Here is a 19,961-nt window from a genome sequence, read left to right on the forward strand (position 1 = left end):
CCAACGAAAAAAGATGGAAAATTTCTTCCTCATCAAAGAAAAGCAATCACTCCACCACAGCTAAAGAAAATGATGCCAAGAAACCTGTACGGACAGGAACAGTTGCAGTTTCTTAAATACAAAATATTAACAAGAAAATAATTAGTAATGTTCTAATATCCAAGGTATCTGGTGCAGCTGTAAACAGATGGAGCCATGGAGGCAGGCACCAGAACAAGAGAGAGTCCATGTCCCATGGCTATCAGTATCACACAATTTTGATCTTTCTTTATATAATAATTATTAATGGCCTTTTGATGCTTATATAATTCAGTGGCCTTTAATTGGGATGCCATCAACTATAAGGTCTTTGTAACGATGTTTTTATCTGAATGATAATCTGAGAAAATGAAGGCACAAATCATAAGATTTTTGCACCTAACTATTTATTTGTTGGAATCATGTTACTATCAAAATAAAATTACAAGTTTTGGTTATAAATTGAAGAAAAAAGTGATATAATAATAGAACTTTAGTTTTAATGTGATTGCAAAACATTCAAGTACTTTGAAAAAAACTACTTTATTTATTATTGTTATAATTTACTTCTGTAAGTGTGTAGTATAGTTTGAGGGTTTGAGTAAAAGTCTTCTTATTGTAATCATTGATTATTCACAAAAAGAATAAAAAATATATGATTTTCAATCGTGTTAAAAAGTTAAGATTATACTCATGTTTGGTATGGATTAAAATCTGATTTTAATTCAAGTTAAAGTCAAACAATCAATATTAACCACATCTTTTATGTGTCTCACAACTTTTCAACCACACAGTTCAAAATTTTTATTACAATTTACTAAAAAATCTAATTTTAATCTTCTACACAAAACCCTATATATCAGAAAGTGACATTTTTAGGGCTATTATGTAATGGTGCGAAATAGAAGGTTGTTGGGGCCATTGTAAATTCATAAAGAGACAAATATCATATACAACCCCTCATCTTTATGACAATATTAAAGATACCTCTCATGTTTTAAAAATATCTAACGATGTATTTTTAATTTTGAGTATCATATTGACTTCATAACCACCTAAGAAAAAATCTCGATGTACCATGTGAGAGGTGTTGACACCCCTATGTACATATTTTATGTACACTAAGCACAACTCAATTAATAATTGTTAATGCCTAAAATGTCATTGAAAAAAATATAAAAAATTACATACTATCGAACGCATTGAAATTCTTTTCTCTTCCAATTTTATTTTTCCTTGTTGAAATATGGAAACCCGTCTTCAATAATCATTGTTTTTTAGCACTTCGCAACATGCTTTTTTTTTTTTTTTTGAAAATCTAAATTTTCAAAGAAATATTTCGAGAGAAGATAATATTTCTTAAATAAATTAGATTTATGTTCAAATTCTAAACATTTGTCTTCGAAATTTAATCAAAAGACTTATATTTAGCATGTATATATGTACCACCTCATGAATCGTCAATAATTCTTAGATCCGTCTTCTTACTCAAAGTTTACTGGAAAATGATTAAAGTGGAGTGTCAAAATTCAATGAACCATTCAACAAATGAATGGATTTAAATGTCAATCGATCAAGTAAAAAATAAGAAGGGTATTACCAGATTAGCCTAAGCGTTTGCTAGCAAATTTTCACTCCAAAAAAAATTAATTTTTAATTGTTATTTCACTATTTCAACAATCATTTTTGACTCCTCCACTTATTGGTGGATCCCACTTTTTTCTCCAATGGTTGAAGAATCAATTCTCATAATCAATATCGAATATGCCCTAAGCATAGTTGGGATAGAATTGCTCATAAAAAAAAATTTAAATTATTTTTCTTCCGTAATCGATGTATCTTGTCATTCATAAGTTAAAATTATTCATTCTCTTATTATTTTTGTAGCCACAAGATGATGATACAAATCAATGGGCTTTTGCTATTGTTGAGTAAGATGGGCTATGATATGATGTGCTTGACCATGCAATTCGATTAATGGATTTACCCAAATCCAAAAACCCATTCTTAATGGACCGGTAACAATTTCAAACTTCAACTTTCCCTTACCATTCTTTTGACCGGGAATGCGCCAGGAGCACAAGGAAAATCCCTCTTCAGAAGCCGTCGTCGGAAGTCCTATCTCCGACGAGAACTCCAGTGAACTCTCCGGATGTCTGCCACTGTGCGCCGACTTCACATCACTCTCAAGGTCTCTAGCTCTTTCTCACTCTACCTTTCTCTCTCAACTTCACAAAACCTACTTGTGCATTCTCTCTCTGTTCCTCAACAGACCCTAGAGACTTTTGAATTTCATCAATCTTCTTACTACAGGAGCTCAAATTCTCTTTCTTTTGATTCCAAATTTGATTTTCTTGAGCAATTTTCACCCTTCAAGAATTTTTCTAACGCTTCAAGCACGGTTATTAATTCGAATGAGAGGCGTAAAATTTCTTCTGGTATAGCAAAAATGATCAAACAAGAAAAGGGTTATCTCTTACAGAAACTGGCCAATAATTTCTGCCCTCATATACTTGTAGAAATCATGAAAATGCTTGAGAAACGGCAGGTGGCGTTTTCGTTTTTCAAATTTCTAGTTCAGGATAATTTGGAAAGTGTGATCTGGCGAAGTTGCATTGCTGCACATTTGTTGGCAGCTGAGGACTTGAGGTTTCTAGCACAAGATGTGCTTACATGGGTGATTAGGAGAACAGGGGAGGATAGGAGTAATGATGTGGTGGAGTTTATGTGGAGAGAACATTCTAGGTATGAGTCAGATTTTTCAGTTCTTGATTCATTAATGCGTTCGTTCACAAATGCAGAGATGGGATCACAAGCATTAGATGTATTGGGAAGGATGAGGGAGACTGGTAGTTGGCCAAGTTTATCAGCGATTAGCACTCTTTTAAAGCTGTTGATAAGGGTTGGTGATTATGGTAGTGTCTGGAAGTTGTTCAGGGATATGGTTAAAAGAGGACCCCGTCCTTCAGTTTTTATTTATAATGTCATGATCCTCGGTTTCTGTAGAAGAGGATGTGTTAGGATTGGAGAAAGTTTGTTGCATGTAATGAAGAAATTTAGATGCGAACCAGATGTTTATGCATATAACATTTTGATCAATGCATATTGTGTTAGGGGGTGGACTTCAGATGCTCTAAGTTGGGTGCGGTTGATGGTTGAAAGTGGTTGCAAACCAAGCACTGTTACATTTGGGACGGTCATCAATGCCTTCTGCAAGGAGGGTAACATTGTGGAAGCAAGAAATATCTTCGACGGAATGCAAGAGATGGGTGTGTTGCCAAACACCGTATTGTACAATGCTTTGATGAATGGCTATGTCAAGGCGAGAGAAGTCAATCAGGCAAATATGCTTTATGAAGACATGAGAAGCAAGGGTGTGGCACCTGATAGTATAACTATGAACATTTTAGTTGCCGGGCATTATAAGTATGGAATGAAAGAGGATGGTAACAAAATTTTGAGGGATTTATCCTGTAATGAGTTGATTCCAGATTGTTCGCTATCTGATATATCTATATCGGGGTTATGTTGGTCTGGAAGATTAGAGGAAGCCTTGGAATTATTAGAAAATATGCTTGAGAAAGGGATACCTCTTAGTGTAGTTGCATTTAACTCCATTATTACTGCATACAGTGAAGCAGGTTTAGAAGACAAAGTTTTTGAAGTTTATAACATAATGATAAAATTTGGTCTAACTCCTTCAGCTTCCACATGCACTTCACTGCTTGTAGGTTTGTCTAAAGCAGGGAGGCACCAAGAAGCTATGGATCTCATGATTAAGATGATCAAGAAGGGTTATCCTATCAATAAAGTGGCTTTCACTGTTGTTCTGGATGGATACTTTAAGAAAGGGGACATGGTGGGAGCTCAGATTGTGTGGGAAGAGATGGAAATAATTGGAATGGCTCCTGATGCTGTTGCTTTTTCTGCCTTCATTGATGGACTTTGTAAAGCTGGCTTCGTTGAAGAGGCATATGATGTTTTTTTGAAAATGACAAGGAAAGGACTTGTCCCTAACAACTTTGCTTATAATTCTTTAATTTCTGGTTTTTGTAACTCTGGAAAAATAAATGAAGCATTGAAGTTGGAGAGGGAGATGAGGCAGAGGGGTTTGCTTCCAGATGTCTTCACCATTAATATTATCATCAATGGGTTCTGTAAACAGGGAAGAATGAAGTCGGCTATAGATACTTACATGGAAATGCATAAACATGGGTTAACTGCAGATATTGTGACTTACAACACTTTGATAAGCGGATACTGCAAGGCATTTGACCTGATAAATGCTGACAATTTTGTAAACAGAATGCACACTAGTGGGTGGGACCCAGATATTACAACATATAACATACGACTTCATGGTCTCTGCAGTAGTCGGAGAATGAATCTAGCTGTTATGATGTTTGATGATCTCATTTCTGCTGGCATGGTTCCGAATACAGTAACATACAACACTCTGATGAATGGTGTTTGTAATGACATACTTGACCGTGCAATGATTTTGACAGCTAAATTGCTTAAGATGGGATTTGTTCCAAATACGGTTACAACCAACTTACTGCTGTCTCATCTAATCAAACAAGGGTTGCCTCAGAGGGCTATGATGTGGGGCCAGAAGTTGAGTGAGGTCTCCTTTAACTTTGATGAAGTAACATACAAGATACTGGACAGAGCGTATAATGATTTACAAGTTGATGCTGAATATACTCAACAAATAACAGGAAAAAGTCTCTTCATAGACTTTCTCATGTACATGACCTATGACTATATACATAGAAATAGATTTAACCATAGCATTAGATTTAATTCTCTTGAGTTGATTGATGGTGGATTGAATGCGCCTTTTGAGGTGATCAACAGATAAGTTTAAACTGAACGGGAATAAGATACAAGACTCGCGAGAAATTGTTATGTGGATCAGGAATGAGAGTATATGGATTCCTGGATGTGTCTTCCATAGGTTTTGGAACAATGGGGTGGGAACTCATCATTCAAGGAGCCCTCCAGGCAGACCCATGCTTGAATTTAGAAATGGAAATGAAATGGGAGTGCGTGACCATACTGGTATCATAACCTTTGGAAGGTATTTTCCATTTTAGTATATTTTGCACTGCGAATTTCTTGAAATTTATTGAATAATGACTGAACTCTTGACTGCAAAGCTGATTCAACACCTGTATTTACTATTAGGATAGCATAAACCGTTACTTCACAGCTATCATTGTTGTAGTTTTGGCTGCTACCATTATATACACATCATGGTTTACATTGCACTATATTTTAATTATTGACGAATGAAATTAGGCTGAGTTTTCTGAGATTGGCTTATAACTAATTCTTCTTATATTTCTTAATAAATTGAAATTTAAAGAGTTGTTATTATCCATAATTTGTGATTTGAATGTGGCTACAGAGTTGTGTAACAAATATATAGGTGCGGGTTGTTATAATTACTTAACTGGAAATCAACTTTTAGGGTTTCATATTACGACTTCTAGATTTTTGCACCATTAATGAGAATGCTTTCGAAATCTAATAAACAGAATAACCAGGACACTGCTATTAACCTAAATGCATCAAAAGTAATTTATAATTGGGAAACGGAAAGGGAAATTTTCTAGTGGTGGTGAATTTTTCGTCTTGAATCTCATTTCAGCTAGCTTACGTCGTCTGCTCAGATTATGTTCAATTTGTAGTTAACCTAGCAAATCCTGTCATTCCAGTGCTTCTCAGCTTCCACATAGGGAAATATCTTGTCAAATTTTGAGCGGAAGAGACTGTCACAATAGCTGAAATAGGTCCAAAATATCCTTTTAAGTATTTATAATGGCCTAGGTTTGGGTAAAAGTTCTGTTGAGTCAGTAAATGTGTTCTGTCTTTTGATTTTTATTTTTTGATTGAGAAATAAATTTAGGATAGAGTTTTGCTACGTTGTTAAACATCATGATTTAAAATCCCATCACCGTCATTGTGTTCATATATTTTATTTATACAGTTTTCCTAGATTTTATATTTAGTGTTCACTAAATTTTTTATATTTAGTGTTCACTAAATTTTTGTTTTGGTATTGGCGAAATTCTTCTGAATGATGAGTTTTGAGTTTTGGTAGTTATAGCGACTTTCTTTCTTCCTAGTACATGTTCTTGATTTTATTCAAATTTATTTATCATTCTAGAACCCACAGAGTTTCATGAAGAATTAATCTTCTTGTACAATTGTTGTTGACAATAATGAATGACAACATTGATGTTGTCAAAATCCGGTCCATTAATTTTAAAATCAGTTTTTGAAATGGATGTATGTGATGTTGACAAGTATGATTGTCAACCAATATTGTAAGAAATTATTGTACAAGTAGCATAACTCTTTGATGAATGGGTAATAACTTTCTAATTGTTAGTTCTGTAACATCTTACTGTTTGGCTGTTTGTTGGTTTTCTCGTAAGGAAGGTTTATTCATTTTTGCTTATTTCTTTCCTGAGAATAAAGCTCTGAAAGCATGAGTATTGTTCCTTATATGTATTTAGACTACGGATGCTCGTTTTGGGAAGTTCTCCCGAACTGGATCAAGTAGGCAAAATATTCCCAATATCCGGCTATTGAAGAGATGTTCACCCCGCACAAGAAGCCTTATAATTGTAGGTCAGTATTTTCTCTCAAGATAATCAGATTTAATCTTAACTATTTGCGTCCCACGTGTTATGTACTTTTTCTCTAGAAAATAATGAGCTCACCCACAGATATTAGTATGAAACGTGCTTTTTATGTTGAGATGAATAAGCTTTTACTAAGCGATTATTGTTCAAATGTCCATCAAATTTTTCTAAAAACTTGTCCAGAAACTTCATAATTATTTAAAATACGTATTTTCCTCTGCAACAATCATTTATTTCTAAAACTCTTCCTGATATTCAAGAATGAAATATTAGTACACGAGTTCCTTGTCACCCTTTTACAAATTTGGTTTATAGGGTTTCTATTTCATGGAGAATCAGTTGGGGGTGAAAAACAGATGTGCAATTAAGATTGAAAAATCCAAACTCAATATCTGGGAGTTCCCATCAAAAAACGGGTATGTTCTTCTTCACTAACTGTTTTAAGGGCAAGTTTGTAATTTCCAGATGCTTTAATTAGCCTCTGAGTGAATTTTTTTCGACTTACATTGCTAAATAATTGATGGCAATGTCTTAGGCAGTGCCAGATGATTCGGCGAATGGTTAATGAAGATTATTGCAATAAAATTGCAAGCTAAAGTGGCAGCCATCTGCAACACAGTTTTACAGAAAGTTGTTGAAGCTCAATAGCCAATTACACAGTAATTATTTAATGAGGTTAGATTTGGTATGGGAATTTGTGTATGCAATTTTACCCAAAATTGTTGCAGCTTATTTTTTATTTTATTTTTCATTTTTCTGGATTAAAGTCTACTTTGAATTTGGGATATCCACACTTCATGATAGAGTTCAAATTTTTTATACCTTTTCTTCCCCTTTTTTTAATAAATCACTCTAATAATAGTCTCTGGCTTTTGATCTAACTGAGACAAGGATTTCTGTTGTGATTCAATAACATCTGAGAATTCCAAATTAGAGGTTTTTATTTTTTTCATCTATTTTCTTGTTTCCTTTAAGTTTCAGGCACTTAACGTGTCCCATGATTCAGTTAATGCCACAAATATCCATGATATAAACAGTAAACACTGGCTTACAGTATTCCAGCGGGTACTGGCCTGGCGCGGGCATACTTTTTAGGCATGCTGGACCTAAAAAATTCTGGAGCTGGCACAGCCTGTGCTGGGTTGCATTGGCCTACGGGTTTTACAATGTATCGCACATAGGCACATAGCACATTTTGGCATCTCTACTAGTAGGTTCCGAAGTTTCTACTATAGTCTATAGGTTGTAATAGATACTAGCCATGGTTATCAGGCTTATACTCAAATATATGCAACACAATCTGATTAAGATCAGAGAAATTGGAAGAGAAAGTGAAGAGCAGATGATCAGGCCATTCTTTGCTTTGCAATTGCTTTTTTGTCATAGACAAGTACAAATACCCCAAAATGGACTCTGAGAGCCATATGAAGAAATATATTCTTCTCCAATAAAATTTTCATTACAAGAAAGGGCTAAAGACTGCATTCCCCAGGTATGTTTCATCATCAGAATGTCAATATTTCAGTTGCATTTCCACTAATTGACTTCATATAATCAAATTTATTGAATTCGGGTTACACTACTTGACGAGCACGTTAACTACACCAAGCTGATCAGTGACTCGAAAATCAAATTCGATGTCCAAAATCTTGAATCTTTAACCAGCTCTGTTCAACATAATATTGTCAAGAAAACTGCTTCCTTATGTCACTTTGGTTCTCTGCATGAACATGAACCTGCTCCTACTAATACCCCCTACATTTTCACTTATCTTAGCCAAGTGTGCCATACGCCTTTTGGCCGATTCCGAGACTCCCATATGTTTCTCAGGCTTTTCTTCTAGTGGTTTATCTTCAATGCACTCGAACTGGTTCACAGATGGGCTTTCCACACTGGAGACCTGCACTATTTGCTTCAAAGTTTCCACTACTATGCTCATCTTCGGTCGATCTTTTGCACTTTTTACCAAACAACTATTAGCTAATTTCGCAATTTTCCGAGCTACGCTAAGAGAAAACTGACTTTCGAGTCTTGGATCCATTATCATGCCAAATTTCCGACTATCAGCAGGGTACTGCTTCACCCATTCCAAAAGTTCCTGTTCCGATCTTGGTCTATCTCTATCGAGTGAACGCCTACCTGTCAATATCTCGTACAATACAACACCAAAACTCCATACATCACTCTTAGAAGTGAGATGACCTGTCTCAATGTAATCAGGGGCAGCATATCCATATGTACCAACAACCTAGTCACAGAAAGCAGACTACCAGTCATGTTCAAATAATTATATAAAGAAAGTAAGTATTGTTAAGAAAACTTCATTTCAATCTTTGAAAGACTAGCATGTCAACAACTATATCTCAAGTCCTTGGCAATATCCAAATTTGGAAATATCTCGTTTTCGTTTTTGTAAATAAGCACAGACAGAATGGGAGTTTACGTGTTCCTTGTACAATCATCTGATGAAGTATCAGCAGATTGCCCTTCCACTTCGATTAATCAAGAAGCCTCTCTGGATTTTGGGGAATTTACTAGGAGTCTGGCATGGATTTAATGTCAAGTAAGTTAATGAAGTTCTTGAGGTGATTTCAGTCACGGGTTCATTATCCAATTTCAATGAGTGCAAGTTTAATATGTTCAATGAAGTTCACTATGATCAAGTTCTCTACATAATTCTGTGAAATTAGTTACAAAGCCTTTTATTCTCACTAAACATGCAAATGCGACGTTTGTCATACCGCAGTAGATACATGAGTATGTCCAGCCGTCGGGCCTTCCCGAGCAAGCCCGAAGTCGGAAAGCTTAGGCTTGAAGTCCTCATCCAATAGAACATTGGACGATTTGAAATCTCGATATATAACCTAACCATTGATATAAACAACAGTAAGTTCCACATATTGCAAACCATACTTTATTTAAAGAACATACCGATTTCACGGTTTTCAAGAGAGGAAGTAGCAATAAATGGAAAAGACTTTACTAGTTCATAAGTAGCATAAAAGCGTTTTCTACTTCAGGTATCGACTATTTTAGCAGCAGAAAGAGTTTTGTCCTAAGTTAGCCGTATCTTGAATCAAGTTGAAGGGAAAATCCAACTCCTAAATGCTATTGGATTGTCGAAGAGCATGCAGAAATAGATAGTTAAGCTACCAAACCAGAAATTATTATTAAGCTGATTAAGTTCTTGAAATGACTCAAATCTTTTGTAACTTAACATTAACCGTTTAGCAGGGAAATAATCTATATCCAACAGTATATTTTGTGTTAAGCAGTAAATAAATAGTCGAACGAATTGGCAGAAAACTGTGAAGATAAAACCTGGACTTCCAATTCCTCGTGCAGGTATGCCAATCCCTGAGCTGCTCCGAGCGCTATTAGCAATCTCCGATCCCAATTAAGAACTGGATAAGCCATGTCAAAAAGATGATCTTCCAAGCTTTTGTTTTCCATGTATTCATATACAAGTAGCCTTTGTATACCTCTCTCGCCATCTGTGGCGCAATATCCAATAAGTTTGACAAGATTCGGATGCTCGACAACACCGAGAAATTGTACTTCTGCAACCCACTGCTTATGACCCTGAAAACGATTAAATAAATTAGGTCGAACCTCTTGCATTATCAACACACAAATGTGAAGTTGTATGAAATCAACTCGGTGATTTCACATATAAATGCTTGAGATTTCTTTAATCCTATACGACAGATGCTCGACAGGGGCAAGCTTTAAGAGCTCTGCAACACGGACGCTTCTTCCATGGTCATTCTTTCTTATTAGAAATGTTATATATTTTTAACTCAAAATTATTATTAAATAAATAATAGGTATTCATATTTTAAAAATTTCGACAAGAAAAATTAACAAATATAACACTAAATTTGTACCCTATAAAAGTGGAATTTTAAAGAACTTAATCAACGTGTTGACAATGCGTTGTATTTTTGAACAATCCCACGAACGACTTGTTGGACACATGTCTGCATCAATACTTCATAGCTGAAGAGTTTCCATTACTTTGATCGCAATATCGGAAACTAAATCAAAGCATTGTACTTGAAGCATATTAGACAAAAAGTATCCATTACTTTGATCGCAATATCATATGACAAATTTAAACACAATTGCCATACCTGATTGCCATCTCTGTTGAGTTTCTTGATGGCAACCACAAAAGGATCACCCTTTCCATCAACAGGTTTGATGGTTCCTTTATATACTGATCCGAACCCGCCTTCACCAATCTTAAGCAATCTACTAAAATTATTAGTTGCCTGTCTCAGCTCAGAGAATGTGAAAACTCTCAAACTCTGAGCTTTTTCTTCATATAATTCAGGAATACTGCGCACCGAAGTAGCTGAACATGAAGATTTAGTCGCCCTTTCGCCTTCTGATACATCCGATTTGCTGTGATTCTTGAAAATTGGAGCGGATTTTTGTTCCCTATGTCTATTTCTGTCCTTGAAGTAATAGAAACACTTCATTTTTCTTCTTCTCTAGAACAAAGGAGGGAGTTCAAGATTTAATTAATTAATTTATTTCAGCTGTGCCATTGAAAACCTGTTGAATATACAGAAAGAATGGATTAATAATCAAAATTCAAGAAAATTACAAGCTTTAACAACTTTCTTACATCAGAGTACACATAAAGGGACAGTTTTGAGATTAAATTTCTCATAAATAAAAAGACCCCCAATAAAAATGATAAATAACAAGAGACCAGATGGGAAAAGTAGCAGTTTTTCCTTTCAATTTAGCCATTTAGGGCAGCTACATAAATATTACGATATCTATTAAGATTTGTGTAATAAATCTTGACAAAATTTTATGCTAGCTCTCCACCTACCCCAACTCTACCTGGACAGGCTACGAAGAACAACCATGAAAAAACAAATACCTGAATGTCTGAAAATGAGTAAAAGAGTAAAATATTAATCATATCATATCTAAAAAATGAAAAAATGTAAAAATGAATGCAGAATGAGGCATGTGAAAAACAAATCCAAGAAGATATCCAGATACAAAAACTGCAAGAAAATGAAGAGGCAATGAATAAAGTGCAGCCGTACGATTAAATGAATGGAGCAACTATGAATTAATCAGTTTGAGCTGCAAATTGAATGCAGAATACAGAGAGATCAAGTAAAGATAATGATGATAATAAATAAATGAGTTTAGTTGTATGTCACCTATAAAAGGGATAAAACATAACTTTTTCTGTATTTTCTTGTTGATTTTGTTAAACCCATTGGACTATCTTTCCTGATTTCAACTCTTAATTGTCAACACGGTTGAGATATTTAATGCATATATTATCTTCGTCCTTTGCTGGTTAGCTTCTGCAAATAAATATCACACGAAGCTTCTCTATCTATTATATATATGGGTTGAAAGGGGTGGCTGTCCAATAGATTATTCTGGATGGGGTAGGGTGTGATGGCGTGGGGTTCGGGTTTGATGTGCCAGAACTGAAGAAGGGTCCCACTTTGAAGAGTCTTTGCAGCCCTACCTGGTACCTAGGATTTAGGACATGAGGGACCATAAAGTTTGTACCAATGAATCCAATAAAGGTCACATGGCCCAGTTGTCCAAACAAGGAGATGAAAAAAGAAAAGAAAAAGGAAAATAGGAAGAATTGTTATCTTTAGTTACGATCATCACCAATTTACATAAGAGCACCCCTCAACAATTAATGGAAAGGTATATTGTCATCTAGAAGTTGATGAGAAAAAAAGCCAAATTGATTTAAGATTGAAAAATTATAATATTGGCCCCCAACTTAATACTTGAACAACAATTTTATCTAAAAAGTCTGAAGACGTACAAGTTGCTCATCAACATTTTATCATAGTTGCACAATCAAATTAACGATTGATATCGAAGTCTCGTATAAATCGTCATGACATGAGCCTCAAGTTGTTCAACTTTATAAAAAATAAAATTTATTTCTAACTTGGAGTAATGCCTGGAAATTTGATGCAAGGTACGCTCATGAAGACAACGTGAAAGTTTAATTGAAATTTAAATAGTTTCAAATAAGACTTATTGTGCAATTATAATTAACGTTATAGATCAAATTGCTTGTTTTAGAAGATGAGAACCAACTTGCTACTCTGACAATATTTTAAGGGTCTAATGTGTAAATTTTCCTTAGGAATATTGACGTTTTAAGGTACCAACTCTTTGAAATTAATTCTTTTATAGATTCTGAGGATTTCAAAATAGTACATATCCTCACGGACTAATATTATTTGGAGTTTTGTCAATAAAAAGGGCAAAATAATGGTGTGATGTGACACTACCCTAACCCAATAAAAGTAATTTTCTAAGAATTTGTTTTCTTGTATTGTTACACAAATTTTCCTGTGGTTAGGTTGCAAAAAATGGACTTGGACTTGGCCAAAACAATTAAAACTCTTATCTTGCACGGAAAGATATATTTAGTAAACGCAATTGGTTTACCGTCACTCTCCCACCTCATTTAAATACACCAAACACCAAATTAAGGATTAACGTCATTGTTTTCGATTCTATATCGAGTTTGGTACAGTTTAATATAATGTATATCAAACTTCACTTGGTATAATAAAAATTCTCGTAGTTTGGAATTGTCTACTAGCTCAGCATTGCAGGGCATGTTGTATCATGCAGGACAAGTTTGTGAACCAATATTTTTATAAGATTATGAAAAAAAAAATTTCTCACCAAAAGACTTTAGAAGTCTACAAATTTAGACGCCATTTTATGGATAAAACGAGAAAGCATCATGTGAATTGAGGCACGTCGAAGTGTCAAGCACATAAAAGGGTCAAATTTATCAAGTGAAAATAATTAATTTATTGTTGTAATCTATTATATATAAGTAATTTAATATTTTCAACTTTTACACTTTGTCAAAAAGGGTCATTTTCAACCAGAATTATATAATTTATTATTTATTTATTAACTTTGATCTATTACAAAGGTCTCAATATTGCCCAATCCTTGACTCGATCTTTTCTTATTCTAAAACAATTACAATCCACCCTCACTAAAACAAATAAAAAACTAATCATCTGTAAAGTATATGTAATCTTACTAACTAAAAGTAGATACATCTGACTCGATAATTGAACAGTATATTTTTAATTAAAGCTACGGAACAAAGAAGAATAAAATCTTGTTAGTATTTGTAAATGAATTTATTACAGCATAAAGGAAGCCAGTTGCTCAAGCATAATCCTCACTGGCAGTGATATCACACCCTCATCAGTTTAATGCACTCGGATATTTTGAAGTCCTATTGTACCTAATTTAATTTTACAATACATTTTATGACTTATTTGATAAGTTTTATTAAGCGCAACTCGATAATATTCAATAAATTTCTTGTTCTCTTTAACTATCTAGTTTGACTTCTTCAATATGTGACTCTTAATTTGTGTTTATAATAGTTTGTTGTTGAGTTAACCATTTTATTCTTTTTTGTTTTGGTGAATTTGATATGTGCATATTTTTCATAAAACAGATAATAGCAAAGTTTAAAATTCAAGTCTTTGACTTGAATCAAATCAAACACCGTGAATTCATGAGATTTCATCTTTTTACAAAAATTTTACACTAAAGAGGCAAGCCCAACTCTTATTGTCGAGGCCAAACACGATCTATCGAATCGGATCATTTAGGGGAGAGCTACTGGATGTTCCTCATAGTTATTTAAACTCCTAGCCATCTAATCCAGTGGAGAAAAACTTCAGTAAAACGGTTGTACCGTGCTGCGATGCGACCGTCCTATCATGGTGAACCACCTAGACGGATGGCCCACCACACACTCTCGAGGTGTATGGGTCACCCATTGAGATGACATCTTGGCATTTGGCGCATGTGGTAAGACCACCCCATTTAAGTTTCTCTCAATTCAATGTCCCAAAATGTTGGAAACTCTGAGAAGAAGCATAGAAGGTAGACAGTTTGTTACAGGTGCACTGATTTTTAAGCTCTTTGGCAATCCAAATCTCAAAATCCTATGCGCACAAGTGTGAACACTGCAAATGAGATGAAGACATCCAGTCACGTGCAAGGATGAAGACAACCTTTGGAGTTTACAAATCCGAGAAAATACTGTTTCCCAATCTTTATTTGCATATCCTCCTAGCAGCAACCAAAGCTACCTGCCTACAATAATTAATTTAAGAATAATGCTAGCCCCTGTGGGATACTTTTAAAAATGATATTGTCAAAGATGAAAATTTTTACTTTGACTTGTTCAATTTTTAAAATTATGATAATGATCTAGAGTATTAAAAGACAAAAATACTCTTAAGTGTATTATACAATTACAAAAAAAGATTTTGCTTAAAAGACATTATTACCCTTTTGTTAACAAATAAAAATCAAACACTTCCCACTTAAAATATCAAAATCAGTAAACTTGTCACATCTTTTTACTCTAACACAGATAAAAACTCTTTCATCTTTCATCTACTTCAGCCTCAAGATTTTAAAAATTCATCAAACGCGGTAGCTAAATTCTTTTTATATCAATCTCATCGGATCAGTAAGTTTATAATATGCACATTTAATTTTATTTTCGTTAAATTATTTTACGTTTGCATAGATAAAATTTATTTCGACGTATAATGTTAATGCAGATTGTTTTATTAATAGATCTGTGAAAAATTTTAAGCCTTTGATGAGAAAAAATTCATCTGCATTAATATTGAAAAATTAATATGCAAAAGTTTGGTGTGTTTATTCTACCGGACAGCGAATTTGAACTGCCGGCTGTCCAGTTAATAGTTGAAAAAAATCGGCTGGACAGCCGGACTATTTAACAGCCGGCTGGAACAGCCGAACAACTGACTGTTTAAATTTTTTCCTATTTCGTTCGATATTTCTTGCAATTAAAAATTCTTTTTCGTCATGAAAATATGGTTATAGTCTCAGTTTGTTACTTTGGTGATTTCGAATTGGACGAAAGAGATCGATGAGTATGGAAATGGACAAGCGATAAATGTGGTGGTATCCCAATTTTCATAACAGAAACAACAACGTATGCAGAACTCTATAATCTTTTACAGAACAAGCTAAATGTCGATCTCTCTCAGAATGACATGGAATTGAAATTTAAATTCAGCGATCAGGAAGTTCCGAGTCCACCTATGATGATTTCTTCTGATATCGAAGTGAATTATCTGTTTGAAATGAACAATAGACACTTGATTCCTGTTTGCGTGACTTTAGTGAGCAAGGATGTCGTCGAAGGTGAACAAGTAGACTCAGATGGAGGGGATAACAATGCTAATGATTTTTGGGATACGGTCTAGATAGCTTGTGAATATGATCTGTTATTCTAGAAACAGTTACTCACAAAATTTCGTCCGTGGTTCACGACAATGAGTGTAAAAATGCAAATACTTTTACAGACTAGAATTTGATCACTTTATCTTAACAGAGACATGAGCGGGGTGGGACTTCAAGGGCTGAATCGAGTAAACCGTCCTCTAACTCCTCCCGTGTGATTCCCGATAGTGAGGATTTGTATGTCGAGCAACTGTTTGAAACGAAAAAAGATTTGCAGGAAGCTGTGCATCTAATTGCGTTGAAATACAACTTTGAGTTCAAAGTGAAAAAATTGAACAAGTCGTTGATAATTACCTGCGTAGACGACAGTTTCTATTAGCGTTTGCGAGTGACGAAGATGAACACAAATGAATGCTTTGTAGTTCGCAAGTACACACGAGAACATACTTGTGAAGTGGGATTACGTCGAAATGATCACAAGCAAGCCCGAGCTTGGTTTATTGGTCGACAGATAATGCACAAGTATCAAGATTCTCATACGATCTACAGACCATCAGATATCATTAACGACGTCCGTCGAGAATACGGAGTAGTCTTGAGCTACCAGAAGGCCAAGGAATGTGCGTTTGAGGATTTAATGGGCTCTGCAGAGGAAAACTATGCTAAATTGGCCAGGTATTGTCATAACATGGAGAAAACTAATCCTGACTCGAAATTTTTTATTGAGACGGAGGGTGAGAATTGCTTCAAATTCTTCTTCATGGCTCTTAGACAATGCATTCGGGGATTTCGAAATGCAGTGCGACCCCTAATTCTAGTTAATAGTACAACACTGAAATCTAAATATCAAGGCAAGTTGATTATTGCTACATGTCAAGATACTAACATCCAAATTTACCCTCTTGTGTTCGGCATAGTCGATAGTGAGAATGACCTGTCGATGCGATGGTTTTTCACAAAGTTAAGGGAAGTAATCAGGGAAATCGAGGACCTTGCATTTGTAACAGATCGGGGACAGCCTTTAATAAATGGTATCGCTGAAGTTTTTTCAGATGTACATCATGGGTATTGCATGTATCATATTTAAGGCAATCTGAAGACCAGGTATCGGGGAAAATGCATCGTTTCATTGTTGAGGAGAGTGGCTGAAGCCTACAGTGTTGAAGAGTGTAATAAGTTCATGGTTGAAATAGGAAGTAAATCATTCGATGCGTGGGATTATCTAACGAAAATGGGAATTAAACATTGGGCTACTCGTTTTTTCCAGGACGTCGATACAACATGATGACGTCAAACAACACGGAGTCTCTCAATGCATTATTCAAGAAGGATCGAGAATTACCCATTCTTGCACTGATTGAGAATATCCGTACCAAGCTGCAGCAGTGGTTTCACGATCGACGTGCGGAATCACAGAATTGCACGAGCATGCTAGCCCTGGCGCAAGAAGAAAGGCTATTCAAAGCTGTAGAACTTGCAAGACAGTTGAATGTCGAACCACTAGACAAGTCACGTTTTTTAGTGGAATGTGCATGTAATACGGCATACATGGTGGACTTGACTGATAACACGCGTAGTTGTAAAAAATTTCAGTTGGAGACTTTTTCGTGTGAGCATACAGTCGCGGTTGCTATGTATCGAGGATTTGCAGTTAGAACATTGTGCTCTCATCACTACACGACTGATTATTGGAGAGCTACGTACGCTGAGACAATATTTCCTCTGCTGAACGAAGCTGAGTTGGAAGTCCCCGACCATATTCACTCACTCAATACATCGTTGCCACCTCTCATTGAACCGCATAATCCTGGACATCCAAGTTCGTCTAGAATACCATCTCTTGGAGAATTTCCTTGACCGCGTAGGTGCAGCCGGTGCAAATCAGTGGGGCATACTTGCCAATATTGTACAAGTCATGTTCCTCTAAATGATAGTTAGATCATTTGGTAATGTTGTTCATCTGAATTAAACAGTGTTTGCATTTATTCTACGATAACAAATTAATTGCCGTCCTAGTTAATAATTATTTCATAATCCATTATAGTGTGTTACAAACATTTTGTAAGTACAACAAATCAATATTTACAGGGTTTACAATTATTTTGTAATTACAAAAAATTACAACTAATAATTACAATAAATCTATAAATTACCATTAAAATAGAATAAGTCGCACGCCAACTTATTCCGCTAACCTTGTATCCAGAATTGGTTGATTCCATCAACCTTATGTGCTATACTCAAAAATTTGATGTACTTTATTGCAAAAATGGTACAATTGCCCCTGCAAATGAACAAAAATGAGTTCGATCAGTACTGTGTAGCAAAAAAAATTAAGTATTAAATTTTTAAAAAATTAGAACCACTTACGATATTGTCTGCCTCGCAGTGGTCGTGTCTCGCACGATGACTAATCTGTCCTTAACTGTCAATCCCGCCTGTCTAGCCATCATAGGGACAAAAACAGTAATGGACTCCAAATTTTGCTCGAGCTGACCCTGTGTCAGACATGAATGATCGGGGTCGTACGCGTATATAGTAGACTCAGCGAACACAATCTCCAAGGCTATGCAGTGATGATTCATGATCACTAGTATGTACATATGTATACAACCCTCCCATGACTTCCCCTCGACACATGGCCACATCCCTATGGTCCACTCGAGCATGTAGTCGGGCACCGCGTACTCCTTACCGACATGTTGGAGCGGTTGGTACTCAATGTCAACGCTTCGTCCGAACTCCAAATTGAGTATGACTCGGCCACGACTATCAAATGAGCCTGGATATTTTTGAACTCGATCACGCAACAAGTCCATGATCAGGTCGATGTGCTGCATTAAAAAATAGCAATACAAAATGGAGTTATTTCATTGCATAAAAAAAATGATATACAAGTCATAAAAATTAACAGTATGACTACTTCACTTACATCAGCGGCAAGCCAGGCTCCTGAAGTGATAATGTCGTGGAACCACTTATAAGTATCAGAGATCGTCACAGTACCGATCGTAGGGCTGGTCCTAACAAAACAAATAGAAAAATGTTAAAAAAGCGTATGCGAGTAACGATCACTGGTATGTACTAATATCATGAATACTAACTCGGGCAACATTCTTCTCCACTCCGTCTCAAACATTTTCCACTTGGCATGGTCCACCTCCCGAAATAGGTTGGGGATCGTTCTATCGACGAACCTCCTCCTCTTCGTATCAGCCATGAAGGGAGAGACAATATACTGTGACGGTACTCTCGGCCTCTTGCCTACCACCAACTTCGGCAAGTCAACAACATGCTTTTTCTCCCAAGTTACGACCGTTGTCCTCCCCTTGCCCACCTCGGGCATCGTCCTCTCCTTCGTCCTGAAGATCATCACCTCCTCCACCGTCCCCGTCGTCATCACGTCCTCGACCATAGCTCTCGTTCCTGAGGACCCACCACCTCATCCACCTGCATCAACACCACCTCCTCGACCCCTTCATCCGTCGCTCCCGTCCCCAACGGGGCCACCCCGTCCTCCGACCTCGAGGTCATCTCCTCCTCCGCCCTTGGGACAACCCCCTCCGCTCTCGAGTCCACCCTATCCTCCATGGACTGAAGAAAGGAGTTCCATGCATCCTCCGACCACGACCGTGCGTGACCCCCATCTCTATCCTCTCTATCACCCCCTGGTCGTCACCTCTATCAACCCATCGTCTGCCTGCTATATCACCTCCAAGTGCTATCACCTCATCATGAAGGTCCTCTAAATGCCCAGGCAGCACTCTAACATCATCAACTATATCCTCGACCCTCCCTATCAATTGACGTCCCAGATCGTCGACCCGCTCCACCATATCTCGACGCAGCGCGCCGACCTCTTCTAATATAACTCCTATCAGCTCTCGACGCAACGCGCCGACCTCCCATGATATAACTCCTTCCAGTTCTCAACGCAGCCCCCGACCTCCTGCACCATAAATCCAGTCAGGCAATGATACAGATCATCAGAATAATCACCCTGAG

The 19,961-nt window shown here is 36.2% G+C and overlaps 2 protein-coding genes and 1 long non-coding RNA gene across 8 annotated transcripts; 2 read left to right on the plus strand and 1 right to left on the minus strand.

Moving 5' to 3' along the window:
• LOC111373861 lies at positions 1–406 on the plus strand. The gene is made up of 2 exons (XR_002699037.1): positions 1–86; positions 178–406. It is a non-coding gene; the product is annotated as an uncharacterized LOC111373861 (long non-coding RNA).
• A 1,651-nt stretch (positions 407–2,057) lies between these two features.
• Positions 2,058–8,036, plus strand: LOC111373867 (pentatricopeptide repeat-containing protein At1g09900-like). Of its 4 annotated transcripts, XM_022996454.1 has the most exons (5): positions 2,058–5,101; positions 6,546–6,660; positions 6,990–7,090; positions 7,214–7,349; positions 7,729–8,036. In XM_022996454.1, the coding sequence occupies exon 1, from the start codon at positions 2,171–2,173 to the stop codon at positions 4,880–4,882; it is 2,712 nt and encodes a 903-aa protein (XP_022852222.1). In that variant the 5' UTR covers positions 2,058–2,170; the 3' UTR covers positions 4,883–5,101; positions 6,546–6,660; positions 6,990–7,090; positions 7,214–7,349; positions 7,729–8,036. The 4 variants fall into 4 exon arrangements, with proteins under 4 accessions (XP_022852222.1, XP_022852223.1, XP_022852221.1 ...); XM_022996455.1 differs by lacking the exon at positions 7,729–8,036 and having other exon boundaries at positions 7,210–7,607; XM_022996453.1 differs by lacking the exon at positions 7,729–8,036 and having other exon boundaries at positions 7,214–7,607.
• A 35-nt stretch (positions 8,037–8,071) lies between these two features.
• Positions 8,072–12,016, minus strand: LOC111373869 (probable serine/threonine-protein kinase PBL19). 3 transcript variants are annotated; one of them, XM_022996458.1, is made up of 5 exons: positions 11,864–12,016; positions 10,808–11,234; positions 9,996–10,256; positions 9,416–9,538; positions 8,072–8,922 (listed from the first exon to the last, which is right to left on the minus strand). In XM_022996458.1, the coding sequence occupies exons 2-5, from the start codon at positions 11,156–11,158 to the stop codon at positions 8,377–8,379; spliced, it is 1,281 nt and encodes a 426-aa protein (XP_022852226.1). In that variant the 5' UTR covers positions 11,159–11,234; positions 11,864–12,016; the 3' UTR covers positions 8,072–8,376. The 3 variants fall into 3 exon arrangements, with proteins under 3 accessions (XP_022852226.1, XP_022852225.1, XP_022852228.1); XM_022996457.1 differs by lacking the exon at positions 11,864–12,016 and adding an exon at positions 11,521–11,857; XM_022996460.1 differs by lacking the exon at positions 11,864–12,016 and adding an exon at positions 11,744–11,852.
• Between the last annotated feature and the right edge of the window lie 7,945 nt (positions 12,017–19,961).

The sequence above is a fragment of the Olea europaea genome, unplaced genomic scaffold (genome assembly GCF_002742605.1).
Source record: "Olea europaea var. sylvestris unplaced genomic scaffold, O_europaea_v1 scaffold1170, whole genome shotgun sequence".
Lineage (NCBI taxonomy): Eukaryota > Viridiplantae > Streptophyta > Magnoliopsida > Lamiales > Oleaceae > Olea > Olea europaea.

Excerpts from the sequence above, each read along its gene's own strand:
- LOC111373869 (XM_022996458.1), bottom strand. The coding sequence starts at position 11,158 with ATGAAGTGTTTCTATTACTTCAAGGACAGAAATAGACATAGGGAACAA. Across the intron at positions 10,257-10,807 it reads TCAACAGAGATGGCAATCAG|GGTCATAAGCAGTGGGTTGC; the intron begins GTATGGCAATTG and ends AATCGTTTTCAG. Across the intron at positions 8,923-9,415 it reads ATACTCATGTATCTACTGCG|GTTGTTGGTACATATGGATA; the intron begins GTATGACAAACG and ends TTCTGTGACTAG.
- LOC111373867 (XM_022996454.1), top strand. The coding sequence starts at position 2,171 with ATGTCTGCCACTGTGCGCCGACTTCACATCACTCTCAAGGTCTCTAGC.